Source organism: Perca fluviatilis, chromosome 4, assembly GCF_010015445.1.
Source record: "Perca fluviatilis chromosome 4, GENO_Pfluv_1.0, whole genome shotgun sequence".
Lineage (NCBI taxonomy): Eukaryota > Metazoa > Chordata > Actinopteri > Perciformes > Percidae > Perca > Perca fluviatilis.
This window is the reverse complement of record NC_053115.1, coordinates 20,369,214-20,387,761: the sequence shown is the minus strand read 5'-3', so window position 1 is coordinate 20,387,761 and position 18,548 is coordinate 20,369,214. Positions and strand designations below refer to the sequence as shown.

The 18,548-nt window shown below is 40.1% G+C and overlaps 1 protein-coding gene across 5 annotated transcripts in view; it reads left to right on the top strand.

The window, feature by feature from the left end:
- The first annotated feature begins 698 nt into the window (after nt 1-698).
- Nucleotides 699-18,548, top strand: part of kaznb (kazrin, periplakin interacting protein b) — a 106,471-nt gene continuing 88,621 nt past the window's right edge. For 2 of the 5 annotated variants that reach the window (XR_005638883.1, XM_039796286.1), the window contains exons 1-2: nt 712-945; nt 1,070-1,165. Coding sequence is in view for 4 of the 5 variants with exons in the window: in XM_039796286.1 (XP_039652220.1) it covers nt 1,090-1,165 (76 nt within the window). In the remaining variant the exon portion in view is untranslated. Of the gene's footprint in view, nt 946-1,069; nt 1,166-18,548 lie in introns of all 5 variants that reach the window. The other 3 variants (XM_039796284.1, XM_039796287.1, XM_039796285.1) reach the window with 3 other exon arrangements.

Sequence of the window (18,548 nt, the reverse complement as noted above, 5' to 3'; positions counted from 1 at the left end):
ATGAGCTAATCTTTATTTTATACTCAGCAGTTTTCTACAATTCCTTTTCAAGATGAAGCCTTTGGAAACCACCAGGTGTACCAGCCCTACTTTTCACTTTCTATTCAACCCCTCCACTTTCTCATCCTCCCTGTTTTCCCCTCAGCATTCATGGGGGAAGATGAAGCACTCAAGTTTGCTAGAATCTGTTTCCCAGCAGCGGCCCGAGCTTTAAGATGGATCGAGGGGATTTGCATGGGGTGGGTTGGAGAGAGTAAGATATGTGAGGGAGAACAAGAGAGAGAGATGTTACTGCTGAGGCGCAGCAAATGAGGACTGTAGAGAGGGGAGGAGGGAGAGGGAGGAGAGAAAAGAGGGCATAGTCACACAAATCAGAACACAACCGTCCCATCCTGTGCCCAGAGGACGACGTTGCTGAGAGTGAGGGGGCAGGATTGACTTTTACCTGCGCTCACCCCTCGCCTCCCCTCTTCTTTGCTCTTCCCTTCAACCGAGCCTGTCTGGAGCCGCAGAGGACTGTCAGTCTGTACAGACGAAGCACAAGATCAGAGTGCTGGCAGAGCAACTGTGCCTGCAGCTCTGCTACCTGCTCTACCACCCTGTATTACTCTCCCTCTCTCACACACTCACACACACACACACACACACACACACACACACACACACACACACACACACACACACACACCCCCCCACACACACCAAAATGCTCTCACAGGCACACATTCAGAGAACTTTCTCTCGCGCGTACACACTTACATGCTGACAAGCAGGCAGGCAGACACACCCTCTCCCATTATCTGTGCGGCGAGCAAATCTGCTCATATTGTTGTTAGCAGCGAGGGGCTGTATTTCGCTCTTCAGCAGCAGCAACAGCAGCAGCAGGACGGGTCCAGAGGAGAGCAGTCATTACCAGAGATCACACACCAGCTTCTAAAACTGAAGGCAAGCCACCCCCTCTCTTCTCCCTCTTCATTTTTCTCCCTTTTCCTCTCTCCTCTTTTTCCATCGTGATGTGACGCAGTGTTGCTGACCTTCCCTCATCCCCCTCTTCTCTCTTTTTCCTCAGCGTGTGCCTGTGGGACAGCCATGGAGGACACCCTCACCTGCAGCCATGCCACCTTCTCCCAGGTGTTTGGACGCCAGGGACAGCTCATGCATGCCAGTGAGTAGCCGCAATTAAACCACCTGCCTCCTGACAAATCATTAACCAGCTGCATGCCCTGCATGCCAGCGTAACTGATCTCCACCCTCAGCAATTCTATCTGATCCCATCATCAATCTTATTGCCATTTCAAAATAGGAACAAAAAGATGACAGTGTCATAGCTTAAATCTAGCTGGGCTGCTGCTTTGACAAAGCATAGTTTAAAAAAGAAAAGAAAAAACTGGGTTATTTTTGGAAGGATGTCAGAGATGTGCGTGCTTATGTAAAGGGCAAGAAGAAATAAGAATTTGTTTTGATTGTGATTGTGGTTGATGTTTCTGTTAGCTCGGTAAGTTGCTGAGGACCAGGTTGGATACATTAAGTTATTACAGTATATAACTAATAGTATTATTACTATTTTATTTTAAGGAGGGAGCTACAGAAGCATCTTTTTTTGTCATTTTCAGACAATTTTCAGGTTGAACTTGGGGCTGTGGCTCAGCTGTGTTGGGGGTTGCATTTTGACAAAGGTGGGACTTTATGGAAAACAGAAAGATAAATCAGAAATAGGCTGTTTTGTGGATTAGTTATTGTTTTGTCAACAGAGCAGGTTGTTAGCAAAGAACATCCCTGCATGTTTTTAGTAGTTTGAATTCTAAAGTAGCAGATCTAGATATTTTTTTTACTGTCAGGTGTATAACCAATAAGATTCAATCTGAAATATATTCATAATGCAGGTCCGCAGTATTAGTAAGGTTGAGTCTAACAGGCTGAGGTACTATGAGAGATGCTCTTAGAGCTCAGACTGATAGCTGAATTATTGAAAACTAAATCTATCAAGATTTCCAGGGACGCAGGAACATTGAACGCAACCTTGGAGCGCTGCAAATGAAGCATACTTCAAGTGATATCTTATTATGTAATGCACATGGTCAGAATACATATTTCCCTCTGGAGGAAAAAAAGAGCGGGGATTGACTTGTTTCCAGAATGAAAGTGTCCGCTGCATCCTCCCTCAGAGTCAGCTGACCTGGTATCTCTCATCATGGAGTCATGCTGTTAAAACTTAGTCAATGCCTTTGATGCCTCTGCTCGGCTATAAATGCAAAATGATTCTTCACACAATGGTATGATGGATAATGAGGAGAGCTCAGGGCAGACATAAAAATTAAAAATAAAAGCCTTTAGCGTTGCATCCCATACATTGACTTTGCCACATAAGTTTTAAATTCCTGTATTTCCCTTTATTACCACCTGGAGAGAGAAGTGTGAGAAGAGGGAGTTTCAAAGTGAGTTATCTTTAACAACAAACCAGCTAAGACAGCACTTTGTGTATCTTATAATGGAAACATATCATTCATTTTCCTGAGCTGGAAAATTCCTGCTCCTTTTTTTTTTTTAAATCTTTATTTTGAATGTATCTGTGGGCTTAATACTGTGTTGATAAGGGCATATTACCATTAAAGGGTTGCAAGGCCCTGATAAATATTCTACTTCATACGGACAGAACGCTGGAAGCATATTTACTAACTGAGTGGTTTTGAAGTGCTGCTGATCTGCTGCGTGTCTCTCTGGTTGTTGAGAGGGCAACGCTATTAGGGTTTATGTGCAAATAATATGTACACAAACACTGGAAAAGTCATACAAATAAGCAATGAAAGGGCTTAAATATATGCAGAATATTTCACATCAAATGGCCATGTGTTAATCTGTGTGCATGCCTTTTTCACAGTACAGTACTGAATGTGTGGCTGGGAGGGCATCATCGATAAAAGGGAGATAAAACAAGAAGTGGGTGTGGCGATGCTGAAGATTTGTATTCCATCATTCCTGACAGCTGAGCCACTCTAGCTTTCAAAATAAAAGTGTGAAAGTTTTAGACATCTGAAAAAGTACACAAGGGAACGATTCGATTTTGAACAGCCAAAAGAGAAAAAGCAACTGTAAAATACAATATACACTCAGTTGCCAGTTTACTAGGTACACCTAGCTAAAACTGATGCAGTCTAATACAACGTTACTGCAATAAATCCTCCTTAAAAAATATATACGATAGACATTTTTATATAATTTTGACGATATGTATTATCATATTGCACAGCCCTACTACAGTTTATCATCATCAGCAGTAGCAGCTACATCCTCCAAAATACTTTAGTATTAGTAGTTTCAGTTTTTCAAAATAAAAAATATGTTTAATAATCCTCTTACAACCCTCTCAGATTTATCTTGCAAGCCCCAGGTATGTTTTTTTTACTGATGAAGTAAAACTTAGGCTACAAATAAATCATATTAAGTTTCAATGAAGTGCTGCACAGCCTTCCAGATTCTCATACTTCTCTTAACACGCATACCAATTTCGAAAAATGCCGTATCTGTTTTCATTCAGTCCACTGTGTCTGTTTTATCATGAAAGGGGCCTCATGAAAGTGTGATGTGTATACACTATCTGCTTCATGCAAATTCTGTTTGATTGGGCCACAATAAACGGGTTAGTTGTCAGAATGGATGCACAAGCAAGAGGGGCAAATCTAACAGATATGCAAATCACAGTTCCAGTTAGGCTGCTTTTGTGTTTTGATGTATTGAGCTGAAATTGGGTTTTATTCTAAGTGACTGGCATTCTTTTACAGAAAAAAGCAATCTTTGTGAGAAAAGTGAAGTTATGATGAGAGGTGTTTGTACACAAACACATCTTGAAATTTTAAATGTGTTCCACTTGTGCAGAGCAATAGAAGTGCTTAGAATAATGCTTACATGGAGCAAGAGTGTTCTCTTGTCCAAACAGCATTTTTTTATTTCTGTATCTTTGCCACGGTTTTAATTTTGACCTGGACAATTGGCAAGTAAAATCGCTGTATCTGAGAACAACATCCATTATTCATTCACTACATCTTGACTTTCCTTGTGTTGCCTCCTCATTGCTGGTTGAATTCCCTCTTCTTTATCTTTGCTTTTAGTTTTACAAACATTTGTTCTACTTCTTGCCCTTAAACCAAAGTGACAACAAAACGTTCATAATGGTTAACAGCTACATGAAAAAAGCCTCATGTGCACTGTCACTGCATTTGCACAAATCCCTGCACGTTCAGTCTCTGCTTGTTCTTGCACAAATGACCATGCCCTGACAGTGCAGTGGTTTCCGTTACCTTTCTGCTCCACTGAACCAAAGTGATATGAGGATCGGCACAGTGTAAGGTTGTCCGCAGTGTAGTCCAAGAGGTCCACCGAGGCCTATAACTCTGAATATCTTCATGCTCCCTCTGGTGTAGAGCCATCCTCATGTCTATGCCTAGGGAGGTCAAGGTGCTGGCTTATGGCCAACGTTCTCGTCCCTATTAGACTCCCGGGCTGCTGGCCATCGAACCTAATAGTAATATAATTCAGAGACAGAAAGGCTCTTTAAAGTGCTTCTTTAATTGAGTCACATTCAGTGCAGGTGTGTATTGAATCTAATCCAATAAGAGAGCACAGAAATTTTGCCAGATATAATAAACTTTCCTTTTCTTTGTAAAAGCCCAATCAGATATAGCAAATATGCAAATAATATCTGTGACCACTGCTGAATTGGCCTTATACATCCCTCCCAATAGTTTATATATGCTTTCTTACATTATTGATCCTTGTCCCTGAGTATCTCCAGCAGCAGTGGAAATCACTCCATCAGAGTAGATACAGGACTAATTTAGATCTGCCTCTCTCTTGTAATCCCCATATTGGATTTAAGAACCCTAGTTGAGCTGAGAGTGGCGGACCTCGCCCGTCTGTCAGTCAGTTCATCCCGACTCACAGCTACAGCCTCGGGCCAGTCAGACATATACCATAATTCTACATAAGCTGCTGTAAATATCTGTTTTCAGTTAAAGGTAAATAATGTGTTGGTGAAATAGATGTACGAGCTGTGTTTAATGTATAGCAGCTTGCTAAATTGTATTGAGTTGTGGTGAAGAATTACATGCATTTAGTTGCATACGCTCCTCTACTTCTCTTCATGGCAGGGGATCACATGCTTCTTCATTAGCACACTTTCCCTCAGGGTGATCAATACATTGATGGGAGTTCACTGACTGTGTTAGTTCAGTGTTTTCTCTCAGAATCGACGTGCCTGCTCTTTGACAGGAGATCAACATCTCCTTGACTGACACAATTCTCCTCACTGACTGAGCTTCATGAACTCCTGACAGCATGACGAGACAGGTACTCCTCTAGAGTAGTACTGTAGCAACTCCCAAGAATGGCTTGCGACCACATCCTTCCTTTCTGATACATGTTTTATATTCCTGCATTTCATAATTTGTTTTTCAATTATCTTTTTGGGATTTAATTGCCAGTACATCTAAACAGCAAACACAGAGTATTGGTGGTGCCTAGCTTGAATCAAACCAAGGATGCTGTGATTTCATGGTACATGTGTTAGACCATAGGTCATTGGGGCGGCCCCTATTTTATCATTTTGCACTCATACACAGTGCATAAAAACAGATATCAAATGTGAAACAGGCGTGACAGGAGAGGTCAAGAAGCCATTGTTCTACAGCAATGCAGCTCTGTGAGACTGTACTTAAGGCCCTGACACACCAGGCAGATGGCAAATAACTAGTGGTGACGAAGCCTGACTGTGGCGTTGTCTCACGTCGCCTTTGTCTTGACCAAAAAATTGCACTTGAGCACACTGCAAATACTACAGGTGACAACCAACTAGCATATACGTTCTGTGCCTGTGTGAGAGGACATAGCTCCATGCCAGCAGGTGGTGGTAATCTATTCGCCATTCAAAAAGGGAAACCAGATATACAAACCATTGCTATGATAGATACAACAAAATAGCATTTGGCCACCTGAATCAGCCAGTGGCAGAACAGAGCCTACGGTGCCTCTGCTTCACTGCCTGCCAGGATGACGGTGAACGCCGGGAGATGGCTAGCTAGCTTGTCCATCTCTATGAAAAAATAAGCCTCAGCAGCCTGTTGTGGACGGCTGCTAGTTAGCTAGCTAGCTTGCTAATTCCACCCAACATGCCTTCATGCAACACTGATTACAGAAAATAAGCCAAACAAAGTTGTCACCCATCTGGCAATAGTTAGTTAGCTATTGCTTGCTAGTGGGCTCAGTTCTCAGTCTAGCACCAACCACGGTGCAGAAAAAGAGGTCTCCGTTTATGACATTATTTTATTACTTTGTATTGTCTAGGTATATAGATCTTTTAAAAGACATGTTTATGTTGAAATAAATATACCTATACAAGTAGTAATATATCCCTCTTACGGACCTAATGTGCAAAAATAGATATTCAAATAGTTTGAACCGCTGTGTTTGGTTTTTAGAAGAAACATTTGACTAACATGCTTACAGTGATAATGCTAACATGTGGATGACCAGCAGTTGTAATGTTTACTATGTTGACTTTCATATTTTAATAACTTGTAGACTGACATTCATCTACTGTATGCATTATGACAGGGAATACTAGCTGTTTCTGGTTTCACAAAAGAGAAAGTGAAGATGGTCAACCTGTCTGCTATCGTGAGATGGAATTTGATAATGAAGTTATAAAAAATAATGGGAGAGAAATGGAAGAAAATATATTTGACAAAACAATCTCATCACAAGGTTAATTTAGTAGCTATGTTGGAGCTTTATTGCATTATTATTTTTGGCTACTACTGCTTCCAAGACGAAGAAGAATAAACTTTCAATTTCACCATATATTTTCTTATTTTATATTTCTCACACAACATAATGCTACACTTTCTTTTGCAAAACTAATTTCGGCTTGACAGTTGCTGCATCCCTCCCTGTTCCACAAAAGGCAATTTGTTGCTGCAACACACCACTAAACACAAACTGTTTTATTGTGTCTGCTGGATTTATTGAAGACAAAGTGCTTTGCTGTTTCTGAGGCATTTCATACATTGCTGCATTGTTTCAAAGGATTGTAGTTAATTTCTTGCACTTTGAACTGTTGTGCCTCCTCTTTCTCTCAATCTCCCTCTCTTTCTTTCTCTTACATACATACAAACACACACACACACACACACACACACATATACTCATAGAAAAGAGGTCATTGCAAAATTTTAAGTGGATGCAGCCGATGCACATAAGCTGATGACTGTGCGCTCAGTGAACACATCTACCAGATTTAATAGTCACCCATCTCCACCACTTTGAAGCAGCTAAATTTGAGCTGCTGGGAGTGTTAAAGATATGAACAGCAGCTTTCACAAGGGTGCTAATCCCGCTCATCTTGGCATCTGTATACTTACGAGTGTGTATCTGTGGCGTTTTTGTAATTGTGTGATGTTAATGTAGTAAGTGTGGTGTAAGTTTGAAGGAATATTCACACACTTCCTTATCTCAATCAGGTGTAGGACAGAAATACAAAACACACTCAAGCTGCCCCGATGAAAGATGTTCCTAATGAATTCATACACCTTGAGAGCAGCTTTTCCAGTGTGCCGTTCACGTCCCCACCGTTTTTTCTGCGTCATTGAACCCTCTGCCTGAGTGTCTGCTGACTCTGCATATCTGCCTCACTGTGCCCAGTACTCCTGGCCTCTTTTTCGCTCTCTGACTGCAATAAACCCCTCACTGTTCAGCTGTCTGCAGACATATGCTAAGCTGTTTCCCAAAACACCAGTGTTCATCGTCTACAATACACTGCAGAGCAGACGGAGACAGAACACAAAGGCTGGGACAAGATAACAGTCAACACACAAATTGAATATTTGCAGAGAACTTACATTCATAGAAAATACATACATACAGTCTAATCTACAAAACTATCACCCTACTGCAGCTAACATAAGGAACCTGAGCTGAAAAATGTTAAAGCTTTGTTATGCAGCACAGCATGACTGTAAATACTATCCTATTCCATCAGACATCCCACTTCTCATCCCTCACTTCACTACAGCACTATGATGCAGAAAGCTATCCTAAAGAGAATCGGCCATGCCCTGAGTCTGTATAAATTTGCATCCGTAGTTAGTGCGGGAGCTCCTGTGGTGATGAAATGTAGCCTATTCTCCCGGGTGCTTCTCCTTAACATGCAGGGCACGCTGTTCACGAATGGGATTGACAGTGCACACTGTGTGTACGTCAATGTTACAATGCGAGGACAGGACTTTCAGTTGGATTGACTGGCTGCATGTGACCAGAAAATATTAACAACTATGGTAGCATTTGTTTTTAGTTAAAATGGGGCCGTTTGTTTTGCATAAAAAAATTAAATATAGACACTGCATATTTGTGGTTCTTAAAGATTATTATTTCTTTAAATAATAGCTAAGAAATGGCAGCACCTGTTTTGCTAAAGTATATCAAGTTCAGTGATGTTTTGACAGTGTAAAAGCTAATGAGCACAGCTACGTTTGAAACCTACACACTATAAATCAGATGTGCTTGCAAGTTGAGAAGCTTGACTGTACATGCTACCCAATTCTACCTCAAAGGGAGGCATACACTTGATGCCAAGAGTTTATTAATATGTGCACAGAGTGCACGTGTCAGAATTGAATTTAAAGGGATATTTCACCGTTGGAAAGACGAATATATCTTTAAATTGGGTCACTTATGTAGTAGAAATGTGAAACATTTTTAGAAATTAGTTCCTTCTAGGCCGAGATAAGCCAGGAAATGTGTTTTTGGCTCATATGGATGAAAGACACCAAAACCCAGAATGGATTTGCTTCTACCGTTTACCGTTGACAGTGAGGCAGCATTCAACTCAACTCAAGTGTGTTTTATTGTCGTTTCAACCATATACACGAAACAACGTTTCACCGTGGCTCAAGTGGTGTTACACATTTAAAATATGTAAAAACGACATACGAAACAGGCTACATTTAGTGCACACACATTATATGCTCCGTAAAGTTCAGCTAATGCATACTAGCATTAACGCTTGGTGGGCTGTAAACACAGAGTTTAAACACAGCTGTGAATTTGCGTGGAATGTAGAATGGTCGGCATTTAACAGTCACAAACTCCACCAGCGGTTAGCAGTTAGTTTGATACAAATCACCCCAGTTCGTGTTAACACAGCCCACCTCCACTAGCCTTACCCGGCGACAGAGCAGCAGGCCTGGTAGCTGGATAGTCCGGTACACTGTTGTTCAGCCATGTTTCCGCAACAACAAAAACACAGCAGTTTCTGAACTCGCGTTGGGAGTTTTGTTGAAGTTGGATGTAGTCCAGTTTGTTGTCTAATGAGTGGACACTTGCAAGCAGGATTGATGGAACAGGTGGCCGGCTAGTGTTAGCTTTCCACCTAGCTAGGTTATACTCCAGCCTTCGTTCGCGTTTCACCGCTGAGGATGTCCCCTTACCGCAGGGATCTTCAACAGGGGGTCCGGGACCCCCAGGGGGTCCTCACAGTCACTCCAGGGGGGCCTCCAAATTATTGTTAATTTTTGAAAGTTTTTTCAAAAATGAAAGTCTTAACATGATTCCAACATATTATTAGCAAATATCCAAAGATACAGTTCATCCCAAAGGATTGACTGTTTCATATTTGTTTCACATTTAAGGGTTAACATTAAAACATGATTTATAAAATCATGCCAACAAGTATCAGGCTATTTGAATAGCTTAGTATTTTATGCAAAAAATGTATCTATAAATGCTTTAGGCTGCCCTAAAAGTTATTGTAGGACCAGATTAATATGCAACTTCATTTTATACAAGATATGTAGTAGGGGGTCCCTGATCGTCTCTCAGTTACTTTCAGTTAAGGGGTCCTTGGCTTAAAAAAACCATTGAAGACCCCTGCCTTACCGGCTAGCAGCATTGGGCGACACCGCAGGAGGTGCTGGTCTCCTAGCAGGTGAAGCTTGCGTAGTGTGACGAGTATTCCGTCTGTAATAAAGTTTCCTGCATATTCTCCGATCTGTACCAATGTATCCCGGTGGTACACTTGTGCGGTAGTTTGAATGCACATAATTGTTGTAAAAGGTTGCTGATGAAAAGAGAGCCTGTTTAGTGATGCTTCAAGATGACTGACACTCGGTTTTCTTCGGTAAGCTTCGTGTAAAGACCAGTCCAACCCCCTATGGGCGGGTTGAAAACATTCGGAAGTAGCTCCTACTACTGGCTGTAGTCCATTGCCTCTGGGCAAAAAACTTTTCCGATGATGCAAAAATCGTCGTTTTCTGTCATCGGAAGATTTTTTCCAGACCCACAATACAGAGATCTCTCGTCTCAGGGGGACATGAGGGAGGGAAGCACGGTCATTCGAAAATACTACAGTGTTTCTACTGATACAAAGCTTAATGCTAAATCGGTGAAGTATCCCTTTAATTAAAGTCGCTAAATCACAAGGGCATTGAATCAACCTGAGCTAAACAACTCTTCATAAGAAAAGGCTAATTGTGAAACACACTGAAGAGACTCCATCATTCTGTAGGAATGAGTTTACAAGGATGTTGTGAAATGAGTGTGTGTATGTCTGGAGATGAGTGTCTTTAGGTCCGTGTGTGTACCAACAGCCACAGTGTTATCAGACTCAATGCCTGGTTTGTACTCATGCCCCCTGGTAATACGTCTTAATGCGGGTATAGAGTCACTAGTTCTTCAGATATTACATAACATTAGTTGCTAGTTTTGTTTGGGGATTTGTTGCTGACACCAAACTCACCAGAGCTAACGCCTCACTCAGGTCCAATGTCAAACACATAATGCTCTTATAAATGTCACTGGTGCATAAGTCTGCAGCACTGTGAGGATGTCTTCAGGAAGCATTCTGAATCACTGGTTTGAATGACGGATCATTCTCATTCCAATCTCTTAATGCACTGCAGCACCTGTTGGGTACAACATCACTGCTCCACAGTCTTCACCTTTGCACTTAGCCTAAGGTGACCAGATTTCTGAGACAAAATTTTTTCATTTTCAGCTCAGAAGCGTAAATACCTCCAAAACAGGTAATGTTTTTATCTTTGTAAACTTAAAACGGGGATGATGCCCCAGGGGCGTCACTAGACCTAGAGCTGCACTGGGGCACAAGTCCCCCTAGGGGAGGTCCATGGGCATGTTCCCCTGTAAGAAAATGTTGTCTATTTTAACGTTTAAATGCATCAACCTGGTGCACTTTGAAAAGAAATCCAGAAAGACTTGATTATTCTTATCTATGAATGGAAATATTTGTGCTGTAGCCTGAACTATTTTGCACTTCAGAATTTTAACTATGCACACACAGGTGGAATAGTTTTTTCTTCATATTTTTGCATTAATGTCACTAGGAAGCATACCAGTAGAAATATGTATTCATATTTGTAAGTGCGATATATATATATATATATATATATATATATATATATATATATATATATATATATATATAAGTAAGTGGGATTGTTTGGAATCTGGCAATATAATAACCAGTATGGTGGGATACACTGGCTAAGCAATTTACATAAAATGTCTGTACTGACATAAATAGTTTACATGAGAATACATTATAATTTTGGCCCAAAGTTGGAGACCATGTAGAAATTTGTCGCAATTTCAAAACCGGATTACCCGGGAACCGCTTGTTGTACCGATGCATGTGTTGAGTGAAGAGTTTGTGAGATATTTCACAGAGAGTAATGGGTGTGCAGAGAAATGCAGAATGCAAATATGATAACATTTCATGTAAGTTAAATGTTAATTTTCTCGCAAACCATTTGTCACAGCAACTGGCGCTAATATCATTGTAACGCTTAGATTGTGGTTGAGGTGGTTGTTCCAGACTCACACCTTTGGCTGAGTCTCTATCTGTCAGCGGGAGGGCAGGAGTAAAGTTGTGAAGAAGTTGGTAATTTCATGGCGCAGATTAACACTTTTGCATGCACTATAGCCAGTGTTGGGAAGGATACTTTCAAAACGTATTTCGTTACAGAATACTGAATACATGCCCACAAATGTAATTTGTAACGTATTCCGTTACGTTACTCAATCTGAGTAACGTATTCTGAATACTTGGATTACTTCAGGATTACTTCCACATTGAATTGCGTTTTAGAAGTGTAGGAATGCGGCTATCACATCCAGCTTACTAAACAGGCCTATAATGGTGTGTTCTTTTTATTCCAAATAGCTGAATGTGTACCTGAACAAGCAGATAGATTATTGTATTGGTAGTCCCGAACTGCATAATATAACCGCAGTCTTGCTACCACGAGCTAATTTTAGCTAACGTTAGCCAGCATGTCAAACGGGGCTAGTCAGTATTTAAACGGCTCTGGAGCTAGTAAATCAGCACGTAGGAGAATGTAAAGTCGCACGTCAATGTCAAAATAGCAAGGTGACCAGTAAAACTACAGCAGACGACTACCCTTGGCTAATTTAAAAAATAACTTACTTTAAGATGCTTCTCCAGCTTGGAGGTGGAGTAATTTGGACGCTGAAAGGAGGTTGGTTGCTGGTAAGTAGACGCTGCACGGCACAGTTATATTTAATTGTCCCTGTTCGTTCTTTAATGTGAAATTCTGTTTGAATTTCCAAGATAGAAACTTATTCCTTCCCTGGCGCTGTCGTGCCGGTTCCGACTCCATTGTGACTGATCACGCAAATAGCTATTTTTTAAGATTTCAGATCAGGGCTTCTGAGAAATGCATATAGTTGCCTTAATTTATTCAGAGTGAATAAACTCGTGAAACAGAGAAGTATCGTCATGTAATCCATTGATCTCAACAATGTAACTGTATTCTAAATACCAACTATTTAAATTGTAACTGTAACGAAATACAGTTACTCATAATTTGTATTCTGAATACGTAACGCCGTTACATGTATTCCGTTACTCCCCAACACTGACTATAGCTGTGTCACATTCTCATTAGGGGCTGAGCCCCCCTAAAGGTCTGATCCTAGAATCGCCCCTGCTGCTACTTTATTCTTGTACTCCACTACACCTCAGAGGGAAATGTTGTAATGTTTACTGCACTACATTTATCTGACAGCTTTTGCTTTATTGCTTCACGCTGGACTTGTTTCTGCAACAGCTCATTGAGTAACGGATACAATTAAAACTATCGAGGAAATATTTTCCTTTGACATGGTCAAGTATTAAACGAGATCGCTGCAGTCGGCAACGGCGAAACAAGCTACAATGTAAGTTAGTAGGACAATTGTCCAGCTTGTATTTACGTTCATAAAAGTGCTCGTTTTGCCACTGACAGGCTCAGAATAATATTCTAAGTGTCTGACAACATTATGGAAAGGATTTCTAAGGAGGTCGACTTTCTGTTAGCCTAAGATCCTTTTTTTTAAACATAAAAAAGTCCGCGAAATTAAGTTTGCTAAATCCACCAGACTAATTTTAGCATCGTAAAATATGGGCATTCTAGAACATCTCTGAGCTCTGAGCAGCGCTCTGGTTGTCTTGAGGCTGCGCGTATAGGGTGCGCGACCATACGTTTGGTCAATGTTTTCTTTCTTTCATTCCGATTTCGGGTCTGTAAGTCACAGTGAAAACCGGGGACAGCTCCAGCCGGGGACATGTATATACAATACACTCACAAGATAAAAATATCCTCCACTTACCAACTTAAACACATATATGTTCCTCATTATATGAAGTACAGTGAAGCCTCCAGGCTGGCTAATTTGACTGTAGTTTTTAACTATTATGCTGACAAAGCCAGTCTACACAGGCCACACTGAAAACATAATGCAGTATATTGTAAGGCTTTACATTTTGGGGTAGAACAAAAATAAGGTAAACATTTCATGGATAGTTAATGTTTAAGTAATTAAGCCTAGTGAATAGCATCTTGATAAATGAGTTTTTAGTAGCTATATAAGATAACTAACCAAGCTTAATCTGTTCCAAAATTGCCTGTGCATCAATCCAAAAAAAATAAGCTTAGCATAAGTGCATGCTTACTCCTATGATTAATCTTATCTTATTTTATTAATCTCTAATTTTTCTTGCCCACTTTTCACGCTGTCAGCTGATAGAAAGCATTCACACTTTTCACTTCAGCCAAATAGATTTTGTCACGACCTCTGTGAGCCAATCAGCTATATGATGGCACCACATATCTCTTAACTTTTCCTTTTGTCAAATATCACATATCAAATACATGTATTAGAGCTGCAACTAATAATTATTTTATTTAAATCTGCAAATTATTTTCTCAGTTAATCATTCTCTAAGTTGGTATATAAAATGCCAGCAAATAGTGAAAAATGAGCATCAACATCTTCTTGAAATGTTTTTTTTTGGCCCGACCAGCGGTCCAAAATCCAACGATGAATAGAAAATATAGGATGAATGGCACCTAACATAACTGACCTTTTATAGCACAGCTTGCTCCATGGATTTAGTTAGTGCGAAGTTAAAGTCCTTTATCATCTATTTTTCATGTTCTTGTGTCTACCCTCTGGTGTGTGATGCAGAGCTGAGACCAGAGACCTTGAACGCAGACTATATATCAGAGGCAGAGGCTCCCGGTTCACAACCGCATCCAACCAGCAATTATGTCAAGTGGTTTTTGCATCACAACTCTGATGTCATCTTGGTCTGAGCTGTCGTCCACAGACGTGTACTTGGAGAGACATGCTGGGCATTAGTTAACAGTGCTCAGCTCTGTCCTCTCCGGCGTGGTTTGGAGTGTTTGATGTGAGAGGGAAATGGAAAAAAGCTCATGAAATATGGCAGCAACAGTTTTCTCCCCCCGGTAATGTCTAACTTGCTAATATGTTGAGTTGATGTGCCTTTGAACCTGCAGAGTTGTTTACCTGCGCAGAAACGTGTTAATGAACGATAGTGGCAATACCGGCAGCCTGAACTCAGACCTTTTTATTAGAAACCTGCTCTGAAATTGAATTTTGAGCATCAAAGTGGCTGATAATGATAATGGATTCAGAACCGTCACCCCATATAAGAGCAAATTTCCAGTTCAGCTATTTAATCCCCATCTGTCTCATTTGAAGTATATACATTGTGTGCTATCTGCCGTTGTGCTCTGGTACCAAGATACGCTGTGGCTCTGACCCACTTTTATCCGTCCTGAAAGACAGGTACAGACACGTGCTCACATACAGTCCTAATTGGCTGCAGCCTTGTCACCGGTGCCGCCTGTAGCACCGGCTCTCGAAAGGCACTCCAGCGTGCAGCTTTTGGATTTTGAAATGTCACTTTGCGCTCACACAGGTCTACTCTAACAAGCTGTGTTTACCCCGACTCTGTGAGAAGACAAGAGGGTCCTTATGTCACCTCCTTATCTCAGCTGATGCAGAGAGATCTCTTTTCTGCTGTCTGTCAGTTGTACCTTCAAAGTTTCTCCTTAAGCTCATTTGAATGCTTTGTGGTTGCTGCCGAAAACAGCTATTAGCGATGGACCTCTGCTTTCCTCTGTGCAGTTTGTGCTCTGTAGTTCATATTCCTGTGGATAACCAGCTAAATGCAGACACTGTGACATTGTGTTGAGATATTTGCAGCACAGCTACAAAGCAGCAGTGATTTTTTTTAGCTATCTGCTGGTGGTTCAGACTATAGGAGAAGGAATCCGTTTCTCTCCAGCAATAGTCTTGAAAGAACACAATGCAAATGCAAGCTTTTGTCTTTCCCTGCTGCTGTCACTAATGCTGTATTTCTCCACCTACACCTATTATCCACAGCTTGCTCAATGTGACATGTTCTACTCAAAGTGATTTTGGGAAACATTAAAGTTACTAACGAATGTAGGAGTAGATGAGACAATTTGCAGTAAAGTAGGTCCACCAATGAAATAAATTAAAACACAGGGACTCCTAGAGTGCACTGAACAAAAACAAAGGTGAATTTTTTCCTTTCACTTATATACAGCTGTTAAAGGATTTCACTCCCTTCTGCCCAGCATTTTCCTGCTCCTGCTTTGTAATTGAATGAAGCTGTTATATAAGACTTTATATGGATGCTAACATTAATTAACTTTTAATCCCAAAAATACATTTAAATCATTCAAACATTTCCTGACCCCTGACCTTTTTGTAAAAGCTGTTACTTGCCCTTTTTTTGCCATTACACCAGACATGAAGGCGCTCTGCACCTTATCTGTACATGAATTACCTTTGTGTGAGTGGCGTCATTTTAGTCAGAGCCACAATCCTCTCAGAGTCACTCATTAGGTGTTGAAGAGATGGCCTCAGGCACATTATTAGAGGCTTTTTTTTTTTTAAAGATTATTTTTCTTCTTTTCTTTCTTTCAGAATTAAACTCATTCTTGTGATAAATTCCGTTACCATTTGGAGGTAATTATATTTTTATTGTTAAAAGTGCAATTTGTTGATTTGTTCTAGAGATAATGGGTTAATATGAATGAAGCATCGGGTATAATCAGTAACACAATTTACCTTTTGAATGTGTGATGGTTTAGATTCACTTTGCGAAGATTAATTAATAATAATAACTTTATGACCTCACATAGTGGAGGCCGTGGCAGATGTTATGAAGGGTCCATGTGTTTACCAGCCTTTGTCACGATTCACTTTCAGCTGTTGAGGCCGTGGTCAGTGAGACAGCTGAGAGGTACATTTTCATTTCATGCGGTTGCAGCATGTATCAAAGCTACCAGGTGGTGGCAATGTTGCTGTGGGCAAAATCAAATCCCTCCTGCAGTTTCTGCTTCCACATTGGAGCTTTGTGCTCTGATGTTGCTTGCTCAGAGCTGGTTGACAGAGTGAGATGCAGCTCTCTCCATCCCAATGAGTCTTAAAGGGCTTTACCTCAGCTGACTGTTTTTTGAAAGTTTAACTGTACAGTATATCGTACATTTGTATCTTGAAAGATAATGTGATAAAACTATTGAGAGTGAAACCTTCAGGATTAATGGGCAGTGTTGAGAGAAGTGTTTGATCGGTTAGCCAGTAGCTGATATTTTCAGATATACAAATCACAAATTGCATCATAATATAACGATTTGAAATTCATGTGAGTAGTGGTCTTTGCTGATCTTTATTATCCCATATAGGGAAGATCATGCTTTCATACTTTTGGCTGTTTTTCATGGTTTGGTTTGTCATCTCAGTTTTGGCTTGGAGACTCCATTACAAACTGGAGTTGAGGGGTTTGAAAGATGTAGACCTTTGCAAGGCAGTGAGGATCAAACAAAATATGCTATTGAGTTGCATTATGGAAAATGTAGTCAGTGTCCAACCTTATGACTGCTCTTGAGGCTGAATAGAGTAATCCCTCCAGTGAGGTTACAAAATGTTGTGGGAAGTGACGGCTGGTAATAGATTACTGCCCAAGTTTTGAAACGAGATACTCAATGATCACATACGGGTGTAATTTGAGGTGTCCCAATACTTTTGGCCATATAATACCCCTTAACATTTTTAAGAAAATTTGACATCTGTTTTTGTTAATTGCCAACTAGCTACTGTCAGCAATCTTAAAATGCTACAGATTAAACCGTGTCCTCTGATGGTTTAACTGTTTCTACTTAAATGGTCAGTGAGTTGTTTTAATTCACTTGAAGGTCTGTCTTGGAGTTAATTAGCATGCTGTTGCATTGTAAGCTCAAAATAAATTACTGTGTTTATATGTTAACAGACTTGAAGCAGGAAGGTTAATTGAATCCTCCCCTGACAAAAACTGTGAAAAAATGAGTGAGGAATGTTTTACCTTCTTCTATTTAGTTCTATTTAAAATTTTCATTCAGTGTTTCCTGGTGAAACTGCGGTGTAGAGAATCTGCAGGGAGAGCAGAAAACTTTTCCTGCCCTGCAGTCCTCATTGTGAAGATGTTTTCCTCTGGGCTGCCCTCAAGAGCTTTACTTTCTCACCTTTAACAGCTTTGAGTTGAACTGAATAGCAGACAAAAAAAAAAAAATCTGTTTGTTTGAGTGTGAATTACTTCATGGCTTGAAACTGTGTTACAAACTGTTTTCAGAGATAAATAGCGATAAATAGTTTTTTGGCTTTATTATTTTGAATTTATTAATTTGATTTAATATCCTCGGGAGAACCTACTGATGTTACATTTATATATAAAAAATACAATATATAATATAATACGAAAACTTTTTTTCTCATGTTTTTGTAATATGAAAAATATGTTGTTTTTAGGGTGTACTGACCATCAACCTTTAAGGGTAACTCTGGCTCATTGAAAGTTGTATATACTGCATATCAAACTTAAAGTCAATATATTTTATTAGAATTGGGGAACCATTGTGAACATATTATATATTTAATATTAAAAGAACACAGATTATGTTTTATGACTTGTTGACATGCATCTAAATAAACTAAACATGTTTCCAGTGTTTTCACATTGCAGTTGCAAATAAGACAATGTGCTAGAAGTTCCCCTATACAACATCTGGAAGCATGTAGTATGTTAAGAAACATATCTTGTATGTCTCTACATAATTGAAACATTAATAGAGGTAACTTCTATACAGATAATCATTCATGTATCCTGTCAA